The following is a 23,875-nucleotide window of genomic DNA, read 5'->3' on the forward strand; positions in this document are numbered from 1 at the left end:
CCTGAAATTTGTCAGTAGTTGCAAGTGGCAAAGAACAGGCTATTTCTATCAAATCTATAACAAATGGGTATTTTTTTTGTGGTTTTTTTTTTATGGTTTTTTTTTTATGGTAGTATCACACTGCATGGTAAAACTGATGTTTCTGGTCTACTTGTACTGCAGTGTCTCATTCTGGGAGAACTTAACATATGAGAAACTCACACGTTAAGTGACTTTCACAAGGGCACACACCTTATGAGGAAGCTTTGATGCTTGGGATCATTTTCTGCTGCATGTATGTGTCTTACCAAATTGGAAAAAAAAGTTCACACATCAGGAATTATGTTCTTCTAAATTAGAACAAAACACAAAAAACAGAGGCTGGAGAACCATATCTTATGAAACAGTGCTGGAAGACATAGAGTTCTAGCTCTAGCTACCTTAATCTGAAGTGTTCTTGCTTGAATACTTCAAGGCTAGTAGTAGTCCTGTGGCTGTGGAAAAGATGGTAGGTTCTGCTCATGAGCAGTCACTTTTTCAGCTGTTTATACTAGTGGAAGTAAAGTAGATGCTTGTGTTCTACTGTGTCAGTGACTGGAAACTTTAAAAAAAATTAAAAATAATTTCCCCCTTAGTTTAGAGAAGTCAAGTAAGTTGCACAAGAGAAGCAGGCTGCTCTAAAAGCAGCAGTTCTATTGCTTTTTTAATAGAAATGAATAAAGTTAGAGCTCTAACATGAGCAAAAAGCTTATCAAATGCATTACACTCTAGCATTTGCTCCCCTACAAAAAGTAAGTAGGAGTGTTAGATGTGTCAAAAATGCTCCCTCTGATGTTATGACACATACAAAAAGGGAAGTACAGTGATTTCAGACACCCATTCAAGCACTAAATCCTTGCAACAGTGGTTACTACTCAGCCTGTTAAGAAAATGTTCAAGCCTTGGTTCTACTCCAGGCATTTTCCCTAATATTTTTTCTAAGCTCGGAAGTAAGATTCCCATGTAAGTGAGCTGAACTACAGCAGATGTGCTGGGGTTATCAGCCTTGACTGGAAGGGGGCAGAGTTGAAGCTATGAACAGTGAACCTCATTCACCCTTTCTTTAAAGCTGGTTGATTTTACAAGTTCTAGTACACTGGAATGTCATTCCTTACACTTAACCAAGACTATAAAAAAATTGAAATGCAGCAATTCCATTGTATGTCTTCAGTGAGGCCAGTTACCTTCAAAGCAGACTATTCCTCTCCCCCACATGGAAGATAAAACTAAAGTTGAAATTTTCTGCAGATTCAGCTCAAAGCATGGTTTTAGCTTACACACAAGAAAAATGCTAGAAGTTAATCAATATAGTGACATTATAGTTTAGTTAAGAGCAGTTGATACAGACAGCTGGTAGAATCAACTTTATTTACAGAATGTTACTGGGAAAGTGTCAAGTTAAAAAAGTATGAAAACAATCTTACAAGGACAAGCTGGTGATTGCATGTTCTACACAGATTGTTTTAGGAACAACTGCTAGAAGTAAGGGTGACCCCCAACAGATTCCACATTGGCGATTTCAGCTTGCTATTTCTGTACAACATTGTCTCTGCTGGACTGAAACAAACCCACCACAGCATGCTGGCAATTGTTATAATATAGTCAAGTGATTTTTTTTTTTCTGCTGCTGGTTTTGCATTCAGTGAGACCTAAGAAAGAGCAAGTCCGTGAGAATTCTGGTTTTGCTTTCACCTTTTTTAAAAGAGCACAATGGCCTAAGCTAGATAGAGGACATGACAGCAGTACTAGACTCAACACAAGTGAGAGTGAAGTGAGGAACCATGCAGTAGAAGGATGGAAGAGAACACTTAACTGTTCAGGAAACAGGCTTAAAAGGAACATAGTATTTTAAAACCAAATATACACCATAAGATCACAAAACTACCCCATCCTCCCCCTTTCAAGCCACAGAACAAGACTCCAAAGGCAAGCTTCACAGTAATTGCATCAGTAGATGCACACTAGATTGAGGACAGTTCTTGGGACTCCCTTCTGTAAATAGAAGTGAAGGCAGTGTAGAACATACCACAGCTATGACTGAGGAGTTGAAGGGCAAGGATTCAAAGGTTCCATTTTGATGACCTTTAGTAACTGGTTTGAAAGATTAAAACAAAGAAAATACTGCAGCTAAACAAGGACCAGCACCAGCCCTGTTGAAAGAGCTATGACCATTAGGAACCTACAGTCTCTTTGCTTATAGCAGACTGAAGATCTGGCTTTATCATTACCAGGTCTCATCCTCAAGGCTGTTCAGACTAAACAATTCGCTCATTTGGTGGCAAGAGTCATACACACAAGGAATCAGACCTTTGCTACACAGACAGCAAGATGTGGGCTTTTTACTTTGACACTTTAGCTACACTGAGTGCACAGTACGTGACAGAAGAACATGAGAGGGAGACCTAGAGGAGATGAGCAGCAAGAAAAGGCAAAGCAACTTTATCCTGTTCACTCACACTTAGGATATGCAACTTTAATCTTAAAGAAAGTCCCACACATACAATGGAGAAAGATCCAAACCATAGGCACAACTAAAGCTCAACTGTTACCAGCTACTCTTATGTACAGCTGTATAGATTCAAAAAGGCTATTCTATGTGTATATATACAAAAGATTGTTTATACACAAGTCTGTACACAAGGGTCTATACATTTAGTTTTCTGCAGGAGGAATCCATAGCTGCTACCTCTACACTAGAGAATATCAGCACTTCATTCACATATCTTACAAAAACAACAAAAAAAAATAGACACTTCCAGGATTAAACTGGCTTTGTCTTGCATCTAAATTTCTTCAGGCTTCACTATTCAAGCCATAATGGATCCTTTAGTCTTGATGCAGACATGAGACCAGGACAGGTGCCATGTGCTTTAGTCTCTCAAAAAGAAATTTTGCACAGAGTGCTAAAAATAAAAGCCCCAAAAAACAAACAGAGGTGAAGTCCTGACTATGGACATTTTTATCCAGTCTAAAGAATTGCAAGTGTTCCACCCAGTGGTCACTGTTCACTGCCGGTATTCCAGTTCATCTACACTGATGACTTTGGATGGCATGGAAGGGAGAGGCTGCTGCAAGACATCTGAACCAAACCATTTTGCAAGGCCAATAGGAGAGCCACTTCTCTGGCTGGGGCGATGGTCAAGCTGTGTGTGCCCATGAGATAATCCAGTCCGAGGCAGCACATTTTGAGGGGTTGTTTGTGCACCAGTGGCTGATCCCTGCGCTCCAGTGCCTGTGAAATGTAAAGCTATTAGAGGTGGAGTAATACGTTCACCCAACAATGAGATTTGCCCTAGAGCAATCGCCTGATAAGGCATGTGAGCTGGACGTGGCTTTTACTCATTCTACTAGCCCTGGGAAATCCAGGCCCCACATGTTTATTCTCTTTAGTACTCCCATCAACTGCCTGACACTGCCAGTTCTGGACACAGTATCATGCAGGTTTTAACTGGAAGACCAGCATCAAATAGCATTTTGAGATAGGTGGGTAGCCTCTCACCCAGCAAGGAAGGAAAGACAGCACATGTGCTGCAAAAGGCAGATGTCAATAGGAACATCTATCTTGAAACTGAATGCTTTGCTTACAACTTTCTTCTGGCATAAGAGCCTGTAGTGCCCCAAACTGCTCAATACCCACACAAGATTAGTGATTATGAATATCTAAATTAACAAAGTAGCTTCCTGTTAGCTCAGCATACTGAAACAGGCCAACAAGTATAGTACCTGGAGCAGGCTAGTCAGTGTCCTGAAACTCACACTCCTGTTTTATGTTTTAGCCTACCTGATCGTTGTAGTTGCTGTTGCATCATCGCTAGCTGCAAAGGTGTCCCAGAACGTGGATTTAAGATGTGATGGCTTGCTGTTGGTAGCGGATAGAAAGGTTGGCCAAGGATGGGAGCAGATATTCCCTGCAAGTGAGACAGGTCCACCCCAGGAGGAAGCATACCTGTTGAACAAGAAGTGAGGAAACTTCTTACCTAATAAGCATAAGGAACTTAAAGCAAAACAAACATTTATATATTTAGATAGACTGGAATTTATTGCCTGGTTTTAAAAGGTAAGCTTTGATGTAATAAACATTACCAGTAATGAGTATCAGTTTGTGCTGTTCCTAACACAAAGTCAGTCTTACAGAGAACATGCATTAACTTAAGGGAAAAGAAGTACGTGTTACCTGCTTGCAGTAGAGGAAGATGTTGCGGATGAACCCCCTGTGCCAGCATTCTCTGGACCAATCCTGGATGCAGTTGATGAGCAGGTCGTACAATTGGTACATGGGGAACAAGGGGTACTTGATGAACAGGACGAAGAAAAGGGCCTCCTGGTACTGGGGAGGCCATTGTAGGAGTCTTTCTACCAGTTGATTTAGGCCTGTAGTCTTGCTCTTTGGTGCAACGATTTGCTTGGGTAAGAGGTGTGGAACATGCAGAGCGTTGCAGTGCAGGTAGTTTGGTACCTAAGGTGGGCAAAGTTTCTTGATCTGCATTCTCCACAGAACTAGACAGTAGGTTATCTGTAGCTAGAATTGAATACAACTATTATAGTCCACAGCTAGAGATTACAACTAAGGAAAATTAAAGCCGATGACTGGATTTGATAGCTAGATTCCAGGACTAGTTGAACTTTAGTCATATATATATATATATATATTTAATAGCAAGCATCTGTCATTCCTGGCTGCTTTTGGCCAAATTATTTCAAAACAGTAACGAGAACAAATGTGTCGCACAGAAATCCCTTGGCAGCAAGCTTAAATTAGGTCAGAATCAGCAGTAACTCCACCTTTAATTCTTATTTTTCCCTTTTCTTAGAAATTTTGAACTGGCAGCATGGATGAGTCAGTCCCAAAGGCAACAGGAGGTACAAGGGATCCTCCCTAGACAAAATTGTAATATGGAGTTGTACCAGAAATCTAGCCTGAAGTCGTTTTCCAGTTTAGATGGGGGTGGGGGTTTTAGCAGCAGCCTTCTGTGTCTGGCACATGCTTAGCAAGATTTGGAACACTAAGGCACCTCAAGAAGGTACTTCCACAGGCCATCTAGATCAGGTAGACAAGTCCTAAAATACCTTAGAATCATCTGCTACTAGTTGAGGTAGCAGTAATAGTTGGAGTGCTAAAAGGTAAAAACCAACTGTGTAATAGGAACTGCAAGCTACTTCTGTAGTTACCAGTATTGAAGACAGTGTCACTGCAATTAGGCATGTTAGTCTTACTGGGTCAGGCAATTGGTATCGAGCATTTCCTTTTAATAGCCACTTACATCAGTTAGGGTGACAGAATGCTTCCTTGACCTGCTACACTTAAGAGCTTAATTGGTCTCAGCTTTGATTGTTCAGTTAAGATGTCCCAAGAGGGCTGTAAGTTGCTTGTACTCAATTACTGGTGTAGAAATATATGAAAGCATTATTGTTAATATGCCTGTTCGTCAAGACCAGATGCAAAGAAACAGTTTTGGTCCAGGCCTCTTAGTATCACTATTGCTCACAAACTGACAGGTAAAGAAAAAATGGCTTTAAACCCAACACTGCTGGAAGACTGCACTTGGAAGTGTATCTTCTCCATGGCTCTAACCCTTCCTCTCATTATAGGCTCATTTCTACACCCTCCTCATCTCCACAAATCAGGAATGTCTAAAGTTAGCCTGGGCATATTATGTGCTGAAGCTCTTTGATGCTATTCCAAATCTCTCTGGTGTGTGTTATTTTAAAGCCATTACGATACCTTCATTTGGCCTCTGATTTTCATCTTTACCATCACCAACTTTCATTTTCCCAGAAACTGGCTCCTCTTTGCTTTTCTCCTTGCTCTCGTACATCTTACGAATCACAGAGGTAGGTGTAAAGGAAGGAGAGAGCTGTAGAGAACATAGTAAGAAGCAACACCTTACTTGGTACTCATTATCTAGGCCACACTATCTTAGTTGTGGGTGGACTCCAATTCCAGCACATCCTTTCCATTTAAAGCTCTTTTGAATCAGCCATGCATGCCCATGATTTTACTTCACCTCATTTCATAGCTTTATTCTATCTTAAGCACTCTCTTTAGCTTTTGCAGAAGTCCAATACTTATATTAAAACCAGCAGATGTTCTCAAAATTAAGTGTACCTTAACAGGCTTGAAAAAGTGGATGAGCTGTATTTTAAGTTACAGCTGTTTCCTTTCCGCTATTGGTTCAGAACAGCAGCTCAACAGGAGTTCCTACAGAGCTGCCTTATCTGTATTAACTCAGGACTGATGCATCTGCAGAAAACTATTGCCTCATTTATATTTTTCCCCCAAAGTCATAACATCTGTGGAAGCCACTCATTTGGTATACAAACAAAAGTACTTGTTTCATTTAGCAGCTGATCAGCTGTGCTAGTCCTGAGCTGCAAATACTTGACTGATTAATCAGAAAATTTAGATCATAGCAACATCCTACACAGTACTGAAGGCAGTGAGGCAACAGCTTGGCTTTGAGATTTTATTTATTTTCAAAGTGACCCTGAAGCTCCTAGGTAATATTTCAACCTACAGGCACTTAGGTAAGTCACTTCATAAGTGAAGACCAGTGTTCTCCAAAGTGGCTAATGGCTTTCAGCACTTGTCCTCTGAAAACTTAAGTGCCAAAATATAAGGGCCTGAGTTTTCATAGTTATCTTCCTTTGGTTTCAGGAGACCAAGTCAAGGTAATATTAATGGTGCTTCTTCAGTTTTAGATAAGATAGTGGTCAGAAAGGGCTGTTTTCCAAAGTGAACACATTAAGTTAAATATGAAGTGTAATTCATTCTTGTATCATGTGGCAACTGATAAAACATGAATGTGATTAACTCCTCTATGGCCTCCCTTTCTCCCATCAACTACAGTTGCTATACTCTAGTTACTACAGACACTTTTACAGCTTTTCCTACAATCATTATACATTAGTTACTGACCATGCTAGTAATGGATGCTGTAGGGGCTGGAGAAGATGCATTCCCTCTGTGTCCTGGCGCAGGTGATTTAGTCACTCGCTGCTGCCTGTTGACAGACAACAAGTTAGTAAGAATTAGCTCTACTCTTGGCACAGAATGAAAGGCAGGATTGCCAAAACCCAATACAAGCTTGAATGACTAGTACTAATATCTAGCAAAAGACAATACTCACATTAAAAAAAATCAGTTGACAGTGTACCCCTCAAATTTCAGTCAGATACTCACCTGTTTCTGTAGCCATCTCTGCTTTTGTCCATTTGTGGTTTACCAAAGCCATGCTGATAGAAGTTTGCTGCCTGTATGGCCAAGTCATGTGGTAATGCTAGTCCCTCTAATGCAGCTTGTTGTATTTCCAGAGGACTCATCTGAAGTAGAGTTGTATAAAAACCACACAAATCAGAGATTGTATTTGGTTAGTTTTTTTTTAAGATACTGAAGTTTCACTGCTATAGCTACTAATGTCTTCACAAAGTGTCTGCCCACCAACAGCTATCTGTGTTATTGACAGACAACAGAAGTTTCAAAAAAATCTTGCACTTGGGGTACTCTAAGATGGGTCCAATTGCAATGAGGTTTTGAGACTGTAATAAATTGGACTTTGCATTCTCATACTCAGAGTGAACTTAATTAAGCATAAACATCTGAATGCAACAGCTATGCATGTGTTTCCACAGGTTAGTTCTAGACCACACAATGAAAAAGAGATGAATACACATTAAGCAAAGAGCATTTAATCTAACCTGGGCAGCAACTGGACTCATGGGCTTCCTTACACCTGGAAATGGATCACCAAGCAATTGCTGAGAACCTTGTCCAAAACCTAAAGAACATTCAGCAGTTGTATTTAAAAGGATTAACAGTTTCTTTCAATATATACAATATACAACCTTAAGTTAAACAATTCTACATGAATTAAGGATTCCTTATGAAGGCTCTCAGCTCATCCCTTAAGTCTACACACAGCTCTATCTCTTCCTTGTCACTAGGCTGGAGAGCTACAGGGAAGCCATAGTAGTGTTTTGCAATACAAATGGCCAAGTAGTCTCTGAAAATTAGCTTCCTATACAGTAGCTGAGCTCATTACTCCACACCAGAATTTACTGTGAGGTCTAGATGATCCACCACAGACATCTACATTTTTTTGAGATTAATTTAACATTAGAGACTAGTAAGTAAAAAGGCATCTTGCACTCAAGAGGCAGACACCGACCTGGTTACCCACCAAGTGCCAGGAAGTTTTATTATTCTGCAAAGAATTCTTTAAAACAAACTCAAGTAATAAAAAAGAAAAACTGTTTTGCAAACAGTCTCACCAATGGGTGAAGATATTCTATGGCGCAGGTAGTCTGCAGAAGCAGCTCTAGTTGGAAACACAGGTGGAATCGGGGGAGAAGGTGCTCTTTGTGTCAGTAAAGAGGCTGCAGGTTCCAAACCACCTATGAGGCCACTTAATACATTTGATGAAGCAGGTCTGGTAATGGGTGGACCAAGAAGTTCCTAAGAATAAGTAATGAAAGAATGTTCAGAGTAGGATCAATTTATACAAATGAGCTCATTTTACTACACTACAGGCTACACTATTTATAGCAAGTTAAGAAGACAAGGTGGACTTGTACAACAAGATACTCCAATTCTGGACTGCCCTTAGAATTAGGCACTTGGCCAGGTTTTTTATTTTCAAGTTGTAATCATGGGAAATAGCATGACAAGACAAATTTCTAAGTAAACTGAACTAGTGACTAGTTCTCTTTCCTCTCTCTAGAGTCCTGTTAGTGATCCCGTAATTGCCTTAAATGTCTTATTTTCAAATAATTGTTTTCCCATTGGGGATACACTTTTAAGTACTCCCCCCCCCCCAATAAGAAGTACCTGCAGAATATTCTTTGATAGAGGCTGGCCTGGCATCTCTGGAGGTGACAATAAGTGGCTCTCGAGGCTCTGCTAAGAAAATGAAAACATTGTAAATTAGATGTAGATACAACAAGCATCAAACTCATTAAGAGACAATCCACATTTGTCTCAGTGACAGAAATAATTTCACCTGTTCTGTTAGAACCATAGTTTATGCATCAGCCAAATAAAATTCCAGCAAAGTTAAGGGCTGAGCTGGCTCACAGATCTTCCCTAGCTACAAAAATGCCTAGTGCTGGATTGCATACAGGTAGTTCAACATGCCTTATTCAGGTTTGGGTAAGATATATGAATTTATAATTGTGTAAACTAGAGATGAAATATTGGGCCAAGTGGCCAACTGAAACTATGCACAAACAAAAATGTTTGTATATTAGACAAATTATTTAAGATATTCTTCTATGCATCAAAATTACATGTCAATGTAAAGGGACAGCCAGAAATGAAAGTCTCGATTTAAGTGTGAAAGTCTGCAAATTCTTCACAGGGAAAATTTACATTCTTCACTATCTTTTAGTGAAGTGGGATGAGGCTGAAAGTCCTTGGGTGAAGTTTGGCAGGAAAAACAGATGCTTTAGACTTACTCATTTGTTGGAAGTATTTTATGGTGCCAGAAGTAGTTATTGATAGCTTCTGGGTTAAGCATACTGTTTAGGCAGTTAGTAGCAGGATGAAGTTTCATACTACAATCTCTTCCAGCCTAAAGCTTAGTATCATCTGTTGTTTAATATTAATCTTTCAGCTAACAAGTATTCAGTTTAATTTAATCTTAGTACAAATAATTTTACAATCCCATTTTAAAATATTAGACCATACACTGACATACCTCTTAAAAGCCACTAAAGCAAGACATCTGAACTTCAGGTAAGTGTTAGCTGTACCCATACTACAAGCATTTTAACAGAGATACCTTTTAATAGCAGCACTAAGGCAACCATTAAACTAACACTAGTGAGTCTTCCATAGAGGGGACTGATGATGTCTGTTATACAGATAGTACCTTTTCTACAGATGTATTTTTGTTAAATAAGGTTCAGACAGTATGAGTTCAAATGTAGGAAAGTTTTAGATGCTAATCAAAGTGTCTTCTATAGTAGAAGATTCAGCCTTTTCATCATACAGGATCTTTTTGGGGGCAAGTATTTATAGTCTTCGAGTCCAGATATTAATCAATGGTATTAGATATTCACACAGGTCCACTTTCAAGGTGACAATTATTAAGACTTTTCACATGGTATTAGAGTTCCGGGGCTTTTGGACACTTAACATGGAATCAACCCTGTGAACTCTGAACTGAAGAAAGCCCCGCTTTTATTTGCTTTGGCTAGGGCAAAATGACCAAAGCACCTTCCTTTCCCCTCCAAGCAACAATATTCTAAATGTAAGCCTATATTTAATATCATGCTGCTGTATCCAGTCACAGCTCCCATGTTATCAGAAGGCTCATATAAGGGGTTTCCAGTTCATAACCCATGTCTTACCACAAGTTAAGAAAAGCCAGGAGTCTGCTACTTACATTGACTTTGGGCTGTGAAGGTAGAGTCCCACTTGCCTTCATAGTGCTGACTAGTTTGTTAAATGCAGTCATATCTCCATCTTTCTTGATCTGTCTGGAGCCAGCAACATTCAATGCTTCCTCCATTTGCTCAGCCATAAATGGAGTAGCAATTTTTCCCTCCTGATCCACTTTCAGGCCTTTTAGCCCAGCTTCGACTTCTTCCACTGAAAGTACAACCCCTGAATGTGCTGAGAAATACAGGAGGAATACTGTTAAGCCATGGTTCTCTGTTTACAAGTGAGCTAATAATTCTTGTACAGGTGTTGAGTACAAATTGTTTGAAAACAAGCAACAGCCAAAAACCTATCTTCTGATCTTCATAGCAGCTGTCAAACCATGTCTGACCTGTGTTTAGACTGATATTCTAATATCCAAATTAGGAGTATTGCCATGAACAACTATAGGCACATAGGACTCCACAAGAACCCATTTAGGTTTCCACTGATAAGTTCTCACTAGCTTTCATTTATCCTGCAAGACATGTTACTACATTTTACAACTTCACCTGCTTTTAATAGAGAATATTCACCTGACAGCTGAGTTTGTTCTTTTTCAGTTAGGAGAGTTCCATTTATCTTATACTCCAGGAGACCAGATGGTCTTACAGCCACAGGGTAAGCAATGTCAAATGGTCTGAAGCTATCGTAAGTGGAGAGAATACATACCTGGAAAATTTAGATACTTTGGAGACTCAGTTACACACTTAGTTTGGTGTGCATAAAGTCTGAAGTAGATTTTTTTTGCTCAGAAATGAAAGCCACTATAGATTTCACTGGCATAACCAGAATAAGGTACAAGTGTCATTAAGCAGTACTTTTTTCCTCTGTATGCATATATAAACATCTATCAGTTGCCCCGACATCAAGGCTAGACATGCTTTGTGGACCAGCTAACACACATCACAAGGTATGACACCTTAAGAGAAAAGGCAGAAGAGACAGGAGCATGCCATGGGTTGCTGTAGCAGATGCTGGCCCAAAGAAATAAGACTTACTGGAAATTTGGGCAAGAAGGTGGAGAAAAGAAACAATGATGCAGACATGCAACATGGAACATGAGGAAAAATGACATTGGTGGAGAGGAATTGACTTGAAAACTCCACAACACTTGAAGAACTGCACAGCATTTTATGGGAATAGAGAACCCACATCAGGTACTTTTGAGTGCATGGAAGCTTCCCCACAATTTTTTGTTCTTTCATCCTTGGTTTGTGAGGATCAAAGTTGAAAAAGCTTTTAGTAGGAAAGTCAGACTAAGCAGAACACAGAAAGGACTTGTAGTTCTATTTAAGTCAAATTAAGAAAAAGTTCTCCACATTAGCCAACACTCCCTACTCCCAGACTGGATGCTTAAGAATATTTGCAGTGCTTGGATGCTTTCCTTCCTAGCTACTTCACACAAATCACAAAGTAGCATTACTTTTTGTTCAGTCCAGTTTACATGGCAATACATGCTGCTTGCCAAAGAGAAACCAATTCGGAATTAGACCTTCAGATCTCACAGAACACATGCATTTTGTACCCTCCATGCATGCTATGGGCCCAAACATGCAAATCCCTAACTTGGAAGTGTCCTTGAACACTAAGTTTAAAGTCAGCCCTGAACTCTGTCTAGAACAGCTGGTGCTAGCAAAAGTGAATTCTAACAAAGTTCCCTGGAATGCCATGATTCTAGCCAAGTTAGCATAACTAAGACAAATCTCTTCCTATGTTGTTGCTCTATATTAACCATTTAATTAATGCACTGAACAGTGAGCAGAGACCACTGTGCTTCAAGTGCTAGCAACAGTCTTGAGAAGTTCAAGTTTACAGTACACACCTGAAAAAACTGACATCCTCAAGCCACTGTTCCATCTTTTTAGATACTGATACTTAATGGATCAATGTGATCCATTATAGATGTTTGCAAGAATGACTTACACCAAGTTTTTGGTAAAGCCAGAGTTTAAATGCCACATAGTTTCAGAGCTGACATTACCAGTCTCCAGTATGAAAAACTTATGTAAATGCCATAGACAAAGCTGGAAACTCAGATCAAGACTTGCATCATCTTAACTTATGATTATTACTGGCCAGTAAAGCAGTCCGATAGAGTCCCGATGTCATCCTGTGATTAGGATGAAAAGAATCAGTGATGATATTGACAACTGAGATCTGTTGAATACTGGAATTTCAGTAGTGTAAGTAAACCTGTAATACTTCCTACTCCTGGACTTGGCAGTTGAGGTTTCCAGAATACCAAGCCTCTTGCCTTGAGATACTGCATCACAAGAACTCGACAATATCTGAAGAGGCACTTACTGCTCTCTCTAAGCTTTTCCTTGTTGGCTGAAAGACTTGAGAGAAGAGGTTTTAAGTCCACTTTGGCTTTCTGTAGCATTTCTAGGATGTCCACTTTGTTTTCAGAGTGGTCTTCCAATGGAATGGGAGCAAAGTAGTTTCCAGAGTTCTGGCCAGGGGAGAGAATGGCTTGCTCTAGACCTGAAACAGCAAAACCAGGAGCACTGCGACATCAGTTTACCAACCCAATGTCTCCAGATGAACATACACTGGTAACCAACTTCAATATGTCACTGAAAAGTTATGCCTCACACCCCTTGCCCAAGATCAGCTGGAAAGTCATAAGGAAGCATGACAAAAGCATTTATAAAAAAAGAACTTATAGCTGCTTACTCTAAAAGCTTCCAAAAGAATGTCAAGTGCTTAAACTGTGGGAGAATTCACTATCCTAAAGCTTTATCTGCCATGTTCTTATTGAATGAGTAGGAAGGAATATGGAAGGAGGTGATCTGACCCTGCACTGTCCTATAATCTTACCTGCTAGCCTCTCCAGTTCCTCATGTGGTGTAGATCTCAAGCTGCTTGACCGACTTCCAGAACGACTAGGATTAGAAAACCACCTGCTGAACCTGCTGGCAGACACTGAACCTTCCCCCAGCACATCTTCTATCATCTAGATTATGGGGGCAAAAAAAAAAAAAAGATACTCTTAACAGAAGCAAGATCAGCAACATATTTGAGAAGCTTTACTGTGCAATCAAGATTCTTCTGCTACAGACAACTAGATGCTACTCCCAGAGTTTAGCAGCTTTGAACTGTTTTTTTTTCCTCCTAATATGGCAGCATTTGTGTAGTCAGCATAACCCATCATACATCTTCTATTTATACCAAGTATTTGTTCAGAGTAAAACTGTAACTGAAACAGCATAATCAGAGCATCCAAAGATCATTAACTATTCCATTTTAAAGTGGATATGCCAAAAAAGTGAGAAGCATTTGCCCCAAGAATTACAACAAATTATAACAATTAGTAATTCTGAGAGTCAGATGGCTCAAGGCTGGTCCCTATCACTGTACAAAAGGAGTACTCTGATCCATTGGATTTTCTGCAATCACAATTCAATTCAGTTCCAGCACTGGCCAAGGACACTGCTTGGAATGTAGTGCAAAGATTACTCCCCAACTTGCAAGCATCCCACAAGGACTGGGGGGAGAACGCCAGTAGCTACGGGTTACTTGCTTGCACTTCACATGCTGAACCATTTTGGGAATAAGAGGGTTGCATTCTTCAAGTCAGAGTCTGCATCATCAGCAAAGTACTAGCAGCTAGCACTTTCTCCCTTCCAGGCAGAACTGAGGTCACTAAGCAGTATATCATTGAGTTAATCTGTTAGAAGTCACTACAGCTTATAGCAACTGTTTACTTCTTTGCTCATCATTACAAGTATTTAAGAAACAGTGCATTATAAAATTTAACTCAAACTAAAGCTCTTCTTATCTTGCAAGATAGCATCCAGTTAAAAACCTGTTTAATAGGCACAGATGCAGTTTTACCAAACAGCACATTTACTTTTAGAAAAAAGAACAGCTTCCTTCTGCCAGAGAAGCCGTCTTCTCTGAAACAAGGGGCTCTCAACACTATTTACAACAGCAAAACCAAGATAGTATTGATCCGTTTGGTTTTGATTGTTTGAATCTAACATATTAGAAGAATTAAGACAGTTACGTTAGGAAATGTACAAATCTACTATAACACTTGTCACAGACATAACCAATACAAAGAAAGAATATTACGATAAGTTCTGGTTAGTCTGAAACTTGCTTTTTTGACAAATTATAAGCATCTGCCCACTAAAGTTTCATCAGCAGATATTTTGTGATTTGAGAATTCCCTGTTTTTGAAAGGAGTCACCATCTTGTAGATATGCTGAAAAATCAGATTATCAAGCCTAACAGACACATCATTTACATCTTCTATAGAGAGAACAAACTCTCCGCTATGTATGTATGACAAACCTTTTTTAATGCAAGCAGCTCTTCCACATTAAAGACTAGGTCAGGATTCTACTTTTTTAAACCTTAACATTTCTAAACTGTATATCAGGTCTGTTTCTTTCCTGTCAGAGTATTATTATTTTTTATTTAAACTTACCTTTCTACAACACTAAGCCTTTTTACTCAAATTCTATCTACTAATCAGTTATACCATCTAGAATAGTCAAGAATAGCTTTTCTTCCTAGTGATGTAGAGGTCAGAATAGAAACATCAGCAGTTGATGGATTAGGCCTGTGCTTAGTCAGTACTTGCTGGACCCACTTACCCCTTCTTGTGGTGAAGAAGAAAAAGCATGCTAAGGTACAGACCAGGTACAGCTTTCAGACTAAAAACAATGAACACTAACCAACTACTATTACCTCTAGAAATCAGATGTTCAAGAACTGCACACTACCAACAGAAGTACCAGAATCCCCATCAAATCATGGCTGGAGGAAAAAATCCACTATTGGAAGAAACTTTCGGTGCAAGTGTCAGTCTTTCTTCATAGTCTTGTTACTAGCTCCTAGGTATCAGTAGCATCCCACATATGACCTGGGCTACACAGAGTATCTACTAGTCACATCAATAACATTGTTTAAACATGCTTTTGACTGAAATAATAGGCTATGTTTCTTTTTCCAACTCAGTAGTAATAGTTCTAAATAATGAATTAACCACTATACAGAGGTTTAAGTAATAAAGATTCAAACCCTGTCAGACATACATCCTTTCAGCCACATTACTGGTATCGATAACAATGCAACTATATCTGAGACAGCATTCATCAGGTGTCTCCAGGCTTACTGCCTTCCAGGAAGCTCGCACAACACATCCATTTGAATGGATTTGAGTGAAACTTCCCTGAACATATCTGTAATAATTTCAAAGATCATCCACCCAGGATGCTCATTTTGAGTCTTCAAGTGATGACCAAAAAGGAAAAATAATCAACTAGCTTGCCTCATACACTTTCTTTGGAGATGGAGCCAGTCCCAGGGATAACACTTTAGAAGTAACATCCTAACACTGCAAAGCTAAATCTCCGCAAATTCATCTTAGACTTACACGCTGCATAAAGCGACTTCACACAGCAGGAAGTTTTAGCTTTCACTGAATGCAGCCGCAGCAAAAATGCTGCTTATGAATACAGCCAGTTCTAGAAAAACAAAACAAAACACCTCACCGAAGCCAGGCCAGGAACACTTTTATCCAAGTTAAAGAACTCATTGAAGTCAAACTCTCCTGGAGCTGGTTCTTGTAAAACAGCTTCCCTAGGAACTTCTTGATCTGCTGGAGTTTCATTGGCAAGGACAGCTTGTGCTTCATCCTCTTCTGCCACTCCACCATTGCATTCTATCCCTTAAAAAGAAAATAATCAAGTGATTGCTGAGTCACTGAACTTGACTATTTCCTATGGGAACAGTGCCTAACAGTCAATGCATTTGCCTAGGAATTAGGAGCATAGGACCAGAGTAATCTAGCCACCTATGTGATATTTCATCACTTATATTGTGCTGGCTGCAGTCTGCCACAACAGAAACTAGCACCCACTAGAACTCCTAGCACAGAGCTTCTAGTCTGTAATGAAGACTATCTACTTCAAGAAAATAAGAACTGCCACTGAATCATGTGTAAACAACTGCACCCTGATCAACCCAGGAAGTATACAGAACAGATCAGATATTACATCACACCAAGCAGATACAGCTGTTACAGTAAGTTAACAGCTGCTGCTGTTTTTCCATCAAGAATCCTTTGGCAGCTCCTGCCTTCTTCCTAGGTGCCCCCAGAGAGCAGACTCCCTGAAAGCTGTTACTTGACACAAGTTCTTAATATTGTCAACATATGACAAATATTGCTCCTCTCCTCCAGCAGGAGCAAAGCACATGGCATTTTAAAGACACAACAAGCTTGCACAGGTGCTGCAAAAAAGCTGTAACATGACTACAAACCTAGTATACTTGAAACTGTACTACATTTTGGTTAAGCGAATACACAACTAAACCTGAACTCTTCAGGTTTATGTTGTCCACCTGTGGAATTTCTAGCATTAAGAAGTCATCCTCTCTTGCCTCAGAGAGATTTATACTACAGCTTTCACAGTGGTAATAATAATTGTAGACTTGAAGTCCAATGACTGCAGACAAATTCAGATAGTCTCCAAATTCAGCTTAAAGCTGTATTACTGGCAGCTGTATGTTCAACTCAGTGTTCCTAATGTTAGTATTACTATAAGGAAAAAAAAAAAAAAATTTCAAGTACCTCAGAGCATTAGCTTAGTTTAAACCAAACCTTTAGCACCCAGCAGGGTATAGAAATGGACAAGACCTTTTTAAGAGCCTACAAATTCCTGGTATCATTCAACATCCATACAAGATTTTTTTTCCCAGCCTCACAGTCCTGCCTGCCTTTTGAAAAAATAGTATTTTATCACTTAAAGATATTTGCAGTCTGAAAGATCAGTCATGGGCCTTACATCTTATGCTTCAGGATGATCAAAACCTACGCAAGTTTAAGATAAAGGCTGGTAAACTGCATTATTCTTTACAATTGCCTGGATCTGTAACAATCACCTCTACACCCAGCGCCATACTAGCCAACAAGCAAAGCTTTTGTCGAATCTGCTATTACCTTCCTTTAGTGAGGCCGTGCGTCGTCTTGTACGTTTTCTCCCTTTGTGATCCTCCTCCAAAATTTTATCATCAAAGCCGGTGAGCTCAATGGTTTCAGACTGACTTGTAGGACCAGCAGAAAACCACTCGGGTTCCTCTTCAGTGTAAGAGTCATTCCTTCTTCGCTCCCCAAAGACACGCTTGCTGTCACCAAATTCCCTCTGAAGTGAGATATTAAAAACATTAACCATAAAATGCTGTTTCGTAAGACTCCTCCCTGACCTCCAAAGCAAATTACCACCTTTTTACACCAGTTCTGGATTTTTTTTCTTTGGTTTTTTTTTTTTTTTTAAGTTTTATATGCACACTCTGCATGCTCAGTAAGCTTTTACATTTTAAGCTTCACAGTTGAACTTCTGCTTCATTACACTGAAGGCTATTGGTCTGCCAGTACCTAAACTCAGTGTTGTATCCTGAAAGGTAGGCTAGTGGTTCCTCCTTTTTAAAAAAAAAAAAAAAAGAAAAAAATTATGTCTGAAAGCATGGAAAGCTTCCACCTGAGTTTAGAGACACTCACCAACAACTTCTAGGTCAAGAACTACAAGTGAACTATTAGACTTTTTAATATCTTTCTATTACATCTACCACAGGCAAGGTTTGTAAGCTACACAGTATTAGACGCATCCCAGTTGAGCTGTCCAAAGGACTGAAAACTAAGTTTTTGAAGCACTGAGTGCTTGCCCTTTACACCATAAAGGTGCTTTTAAGAAGAAATGGCCTACTTGCACAGAACACTCAACTGCTGCATGCAGATAACTTGCCCCTGTTGCTTTTAGGGCAAAGTGTCCAAAACCTCTGATTTAATATGCAATCAGGAAAAGAAAGAACAAACCCTGAAGCGTTTATCTTTGTAGTCCCTCTCACGATCTCGGTCTCTTGCATCTCTAGAATCACGTATGTCTTTTTCACCACCCCGGTGGTCTTTATCAAAGTTACGAGAAGAGATAATTCTTCCACTGCCAATCCTACGGCCACCAATAACACGGACACCGTCATTCTCCTTTTCTAATGGGCTCCCTGCTCGACGTGAGCTAATAGCTGCAGTTACATGACAGCCACCTCCAAAGCTTCGCCTTTGTGGACTTAAGACTACATCCAAGTCATCTTCTTTCACTCGCTCTCTTGGATCTACAAGTCAAAGACCACACAAAAAGCACTGACTTTAATGTATTAGTAAATACAAGCTAGTTATCTGTATAGTAGCCTTCTGTTCCATAGCCTTGCTGCTATCCCAGAACTTTGCGAAGGAAAACACTCATGATTTATTTTCACGAAGCTAATCTAGCTGAGACCACAGGAAGTGCAGAGGAAAAAAAATTAAATTTACAGTTGGATATTGAGGAATCATTGCAGTCTCCTAGGAAGTACCTGCTTTCCCACTATAGGCCTTTTAAGTACTCAGTCTTGAATTGTAGGGAAATTGTCCCCTGCGTTATTACATTTACATTTTACTTGCATTATTACATATGTATTTACTATTATATAGCAAAAATAGTAGGATATAATAACTGACTGCTACTGAAGTTTGCTGTTAGATAAGTTACCAGAATACCAGAAACTAGACTATAGTCGGAGCAATCAAGATTTCCTTGACACTTATTCCGTGCAGTCAAACAATTTTCAGAGATACTTTGTTTAGTCATATTTGTGTCATCCCAAAGGAAAGGTTTTGCCAACAGCCTATGTTCACTTTTGAGTCTTGTGCTATAAGAACACACTTACCTACTATCCTACGCATAAGAGAAGTCCGATCTGAATCCAAATCTTTTTTAAAGCTTTCCACTGGTGAAGTTCTTCCTGAACTCGGATATAAAGATGCATGCCACTTCTCTGGATCCCAGACACCATCGCTATGAAAATAAAATTGCAGGATTGTTTGCTACTTGTAGTCTAATAAGTAATTCATAGTACTGCTGCTGAAAACCTGGAATTCACTGACTAGTAGTCTGTACAAGTGAAGCACCTTTCATACCCAACTTCTAAATCTTTGCCTTACTATACTTTATTACCTCATACACAGTACTCTGGATCCCTTCTGTAACAGTAAGGAAGTAAAATACCCAGCATCAGATTATAAAAGGGACAACATATGGACATGTTGTCCCACCAGTTATTGGTGAAGTTTGCTTAGTACACTGAAAAACAGCTCAAGTAGATCACACAGCACTGTTTTTAAGCACTCAGAAAATTCTACCTCAATCTCATACTTACTTGTACAATAAATTAATCTGAATAGTAAAGATACTGCTGTTTAGCAAACTTAGAAACACAAGCCAAAACACTCTCACCTTCATTCTTAAATAAGGTACACTGTCAACGTGGGAGTCATCTATCAAGCAAGTCAGCTTGTTGCAACATGACCCAGTCAGTCTGTGCTATACAGCCATCTATATTCTTGGTAGTTTTTCCTGCAAGTCCGTAAGACTCGTGTGAAGTTATTTTCTGCTGGATCTCATGTTACAATCTTTGTTCAAAGCACAAAATCCCTAGCTAGAGCATTAAGCCTTTCCTAGTAGATTAGTACTTCTGAAAACACTGTCATACACTAAACTCTGCAGCACGTATACCTTGCATCAATGTAAGTGCACTTCTTAGCTAAGAACTTTTTGCAATTTAAACTTTTATTTTGGAAAAAAATGTATATAGTTTTTGTAGAATGAAGAAAATACCTGTCATATTTTTCAGAAAGACAAGAAGGTCTTTGCTTAGAGTAGGGACGCTCTTTAATATCCAGCAGTTCCTCCTAGGAAAAGCAAGCAGTTAATTCCAATTCTTACCCAGACAAGACTCAAGTGACCCAAAATATCTATTCCAGACTGCCTGTTCAATTTAGTGTTTTAATTTGACTACCCAAGTTTCCCAATACGTCGTTTCATTTCCTGTGAAATAGTGCAGTGAAAAGTTGACCTTAGACAGCAAGTTTATTTTTCAGTTCTTCTACCACTGACCACTGAACAAACACTTATTTGAAGTACTAAGCCTTACCAGGTCAGGTTCAGTCCTCATTAACACTTCAAAGGCCATTCACATCATACATGTTTACCTATTCACTTCCCTGGACCATTCAGCTTATAAGCAAGACAGGCATCATTGATACTGGAGCTAGTAAGTTCTCAAGATGGAATCAAAATTGCTATGTTTAACACTATATTAAGATTCAGCAGGTAAAAAAAAGCATTACCACAATACCAGTTACTAATGTAGATCTGCAGATTCCACAGAAGCTTGCAATTTGACCACCACCAATTCCAAGATACCTAAATGCACATTATACAATTACCGACTCTACCCAACACCAAATCAATGCTGAATAATTACTACAGTTCTCCCACTTTCTACCAGCTTTCAAATACAGTCCTTAGTTTACTATCGCACACCCCTGAGCAGTTAGTCATTTGAGGCAAACTAATAATCAATCTACACTCTCACTGCAGTTTGCTACACTTAAAAAGCATTACCAGTGGCGTGATCATCAGTGCTTTGAACCATCATTAACTTGGCTGCAGTCAATGTGCACATTTCTAATTAAACTTACTCACTCTCCCTAGGATTACCTTTCTTCAATCTGCCTCACTCCCAACTGTACTGAATTGATTCAGAACTGTGCAGAAATCAGTAGGCAGCTGGAAGGATAAAGAAATCCTAACAGCAGACACCGCACATCAGCCGAACTGAAGAAGGAAATCCCTTTACCTTTTTCCCAAGGATACAATATCCTCTAGAGCTTTTACATCATTATCCCCATGTGATTAAAATCAGTTCATTAGCTATGGGAGCTTCATACTTGAAAGTTTCCACATAGCAGCTTCCCCTGGACAAAACCTTAATATGCACACACACATACCTACATCTATACCCAAGCATCATCCTGTACTAGTCTTCAGCAAAAAGACTTCCATTAAAGAGAGGGAGACTAGCCTTTCTGCCCACAGCTTCCCAAAATAAACCTTGATCTACGAGGAACATCAGTGCTGTAATGCTATCATTGCCTGATGCAGATATCACAAGTATTAACAGCACTGTCCATCACCAGACTTGAAACTGACTATTTTGTTGGCCACGAGAGGGAGTCCATAGACTCTCAAGCAGATCCTATTGCAATTCTTCCATTGAAGTGAGGAAAATTTGAATTGTTTCTTGGCTTTCGCTCATTAGCTGTGTGCCCTTGGAGCAACAGCTTCCAAAAAACTAGAGGCGACACAGCTTGGACTATATAACATCCTCATGAGAGTGGAGATTAACAGTGGCACTTCCAGAATGTGGTTTTGGGTGGGTTTTTTTTTTTTTTAATTCTCACACTAGCACTTTTAAGTGGGTGGAGGAAAGTGTGTTTAGGTGTTATTAAACAGTTTTATTCAGTTTAGAAGGATTCATAGTACAAGCCAATTGTTTTCCTACTGGTAGTAAATGCATATAAGCTGTTAAAGGAAATCAGCTCCCCCTTCCAAATCAGCAGCACATGTCTTGAAACAGTGTTTCTCTCATCCCTAATTAACAGGAAACTGGATCATGTGAAATTGCCTTACAACATTGATTACAGGAGCACCTTAAACCAGCTATATTTAAGATGCTACTCATAAAAAACACCACCACGATGCAAGATATTTTAACACAGATTGATTTCTGGTGTTTCTTGAGTTTAGACTCCTTGGAAACCAACAGATAAATAAGACCAGATGCCTTCTGGCACTAGTTCTGCAACTCTATCCTGATCAGAAACTACAGGTACTGAATTAACAAAACTGAAGCTACAAGTGGATCGGTTTCAGTGTATAGCTACCACCAGCACTAGCTGAATACTGCCCAAAAAAGCATACAGAATTTGAAGCTGCATTCAGTTACTACTCTTGAGAGGAGCTGGGCAAGGCTGAACAAGTATAGATACACCACTTTTCCAGCAGCAAAAAAAGTTTAAAGAGAGCTCCTCTCCTTCACTTTATAGTTAATTAAATAACAAGGTCTGAGCAACAGTATAGTTTACATCTTAGAAGGTTAAGTCTACATCTTTTCGAATAAGTTAGAGATAATTAGAAAGCCATACAATTCCCATGTAAGTTTTGCCAATTATGAAGTACTTGGTTTATTGTTGATGTCTCGTTAAAATAAGCTAGCCCTACTATCTCAAGAGAACAAAGCCACAATGATAATTTTTTTTCTTTTAAAAAACAACCTAGTAGGAAGCTAACAGTTCAGAATTCCTCAAGTAAGATAACACAGTCAGCAACAACACACTGTCTCACCCTGTTCCACACTTCAGGCCATTTGTTGCAAACAGTCTTAATAGATTTCCACAAAGCAATGACCACCTGTTCCCACAGGTTTCAGCAATGGGAAAATCAGCCACCATTACAGGCTCTTTCTAAAAGCATGTTTTTCAGCAGTGGTACCAAAACCTCAAGCAAGATTTGAACCTTGAACCCCACAGCATATCAAACTCACTTAGTATTGAAAGAATCTTTATTTGCAAGTTATTTATTGTTCTTCCACTCATGCACATATTTGGGTATCACAGCTAAACAAAAGCACCTGTATTAAAGTTTTAACACTAAGCACTGGTTGGAGTCAGAAGCACTTTGGCTTCCAGCAGCCAAATATGAGCAATTCTAAGATTACAAAAAGGCATCTTAGTAAACACCTTAAAGCTTCCGATAAGATCTAGTGTGCTACATGTTCCAAGGAAATGGCATCTACTGTAAGGAAACATTTTGGTCAACAGCTTACAGGAACGTTGCTGAAAGTAGAACTAGAACTATGAAGTGCAAGCACTTGGGAAAGCTGGTAGAACAACATACTTCAGTCTCTACCATAATCTCTCCAGCACATGCTGTGAGGTGCTCAGATATTAAAATAAGGTGGTGGGAATCAAAAAGTGCATCAAGGACAGGACCGCGCAGCTACATCAGACTTAAGCCACTCATTTCACACCACCTTGCAAATCCTAATCCAAGCAAAGACTTTTCAGCCTTCACCTCGCTGCTTCCCTCTCAGAGAAACCTCCACCTCCCACTCTACTTCTGTGACCAACAGCTCCGCGCACAACTTCCAGAGGAAAGGGGAGAGCGCTAACCTTTGTGTAACGATGTGGGTATTTTGTCACAATTCTGTTCAACTCCAGGAAAGCATCACCGTTTTCAGTTTCTGTTACGCCTCCTCTTTTATCCATGGCTACTCCAAAGCCTTTGACCATGGACCTACTTAAAACAAAACCAGGCCGTCAGCTTTTGAGACGTACCTTTCCAATGGGTGCATCCACCTTCCAGCCTAAGACCATCCACTACTTACAGATAACAACCCCATTCCTTAACAGTGCCTTATTTTTTTTCTTTTTTCCCTACTCGTAGCCCCCCCCAGCCCCTCCCGCGGGAACACTCAGCCCGATCCCGAAGCCCGCCGCCCCCGAGCCCAGCTCCTAAGCAGCTTTACCACAACAAAGATCCCGAAGGA

At 39.6% G+C, this 23,875-nt stretch overlaps 1 protein-coding gene across 2 annotated transcripts in view; it reads right to left on the reverse strand.

The window, feature by feature from the left end:
• Window positions 1-1,369: 1,369 nt before the first annotated feature.
• EIF4ENIF1 (eukaryotic translation initiation factor 4E nuclear import factor 1) overlaps window positions 1,370-23,875 on the reverse strand; it is a 22,865-nt gene continuing 359 nt past the window's right edge. Inside the window, exons 2-19 of one of the 2 annotated variants that reach the window (XM_010574909.1) lie at window positions 23,499-23,622; window positions 20,101-20,174; window positions 19,154-19,281; window positions 18,264-18,559; window positions 17,391-17,592; window positions 15,943-16,118; window positions 13,259-13,394; window positions 12,743-12,922; window positions 10,401-10,630; window positions 8,843-8,911; window positions 8,287-8,470; window positions 7,714-7,793; window positions 7,199-7,338; window positions 6,935-7,019; window positions 5,741-5,873; window positions 4,193-4,537; window positions 3,800-3,964; window positions 1,370-3,250 (exon numbers count right to left, since the gene is read on the reverse strand). In XM_010574909.1, the coding sequence (XP_010573211.1) occupies window positions 3,024-3,250; window positions 3,800-3,964; window positions 4,193-4,537; window positions 5,741-5,873; window positions 6,935-7,019; window positions 7,199-7,338; window positions 7,714-7,793; window positions 8,287-8,470; window positions 8,843-8,911; window positions 10,401-10,630; window positions 12,743-12,922; window positions 13,259-13,394; window positions 15,943-16,118; window positions 17,391-17,592; window positions 18,264-18,559; window positions 19,154-19,281; window positions 20,101-20,174; window positions 23,499-23,618 (2,970 nt within the window). In that variant the 5' untranslated portion in view covers window positions 23,619-23,622 and the 3' untranslated portion in view covers window positions 1,370-3,023. Of the gene's footprint in view, window positions 3,251-3,799; window positions 3,965-4,192; window positions 4,538-5,740; window positions 5,874-6,934; window positions 7,020-7,198; window positions 7,339-7,713; window positions 7,794-8,286; window positions 8,471-8,842; window positions 8,915-10,400; window positions 10,631-12,742; window positions 12,923-13,258; window positions 13,395-15,942; window positions 16,119-17,390; window positions 17,593-18,263; window positions 18,560-19,153; window positions 19,282-20,100; window positions 20,175-23,498; window positions 23,623-23,875 lie in introns of both variants that reach the window. The other variant, XM_010574900.1, reaches the window with a different exon arrangement.

The sequence above is a fragment of the Haliaeetus leucocephalus genome, unplaced genomic scaffold (genome assembly GCF_000737465.1).
Source record: "Haliaeetus leucocephalus isolate CR32 unplaced genomic scaffold, Haliaeetus_leucocephalus-4.0 Scaffold13, whole genome shotgun sequence".
NCBI classification, from domain to species: Eukaryota; Metazoa; Chordata; class Aves; order Accipitriformes; family Accipitridae; genus Haliaeetus; species Haliaeetus leucocephalus.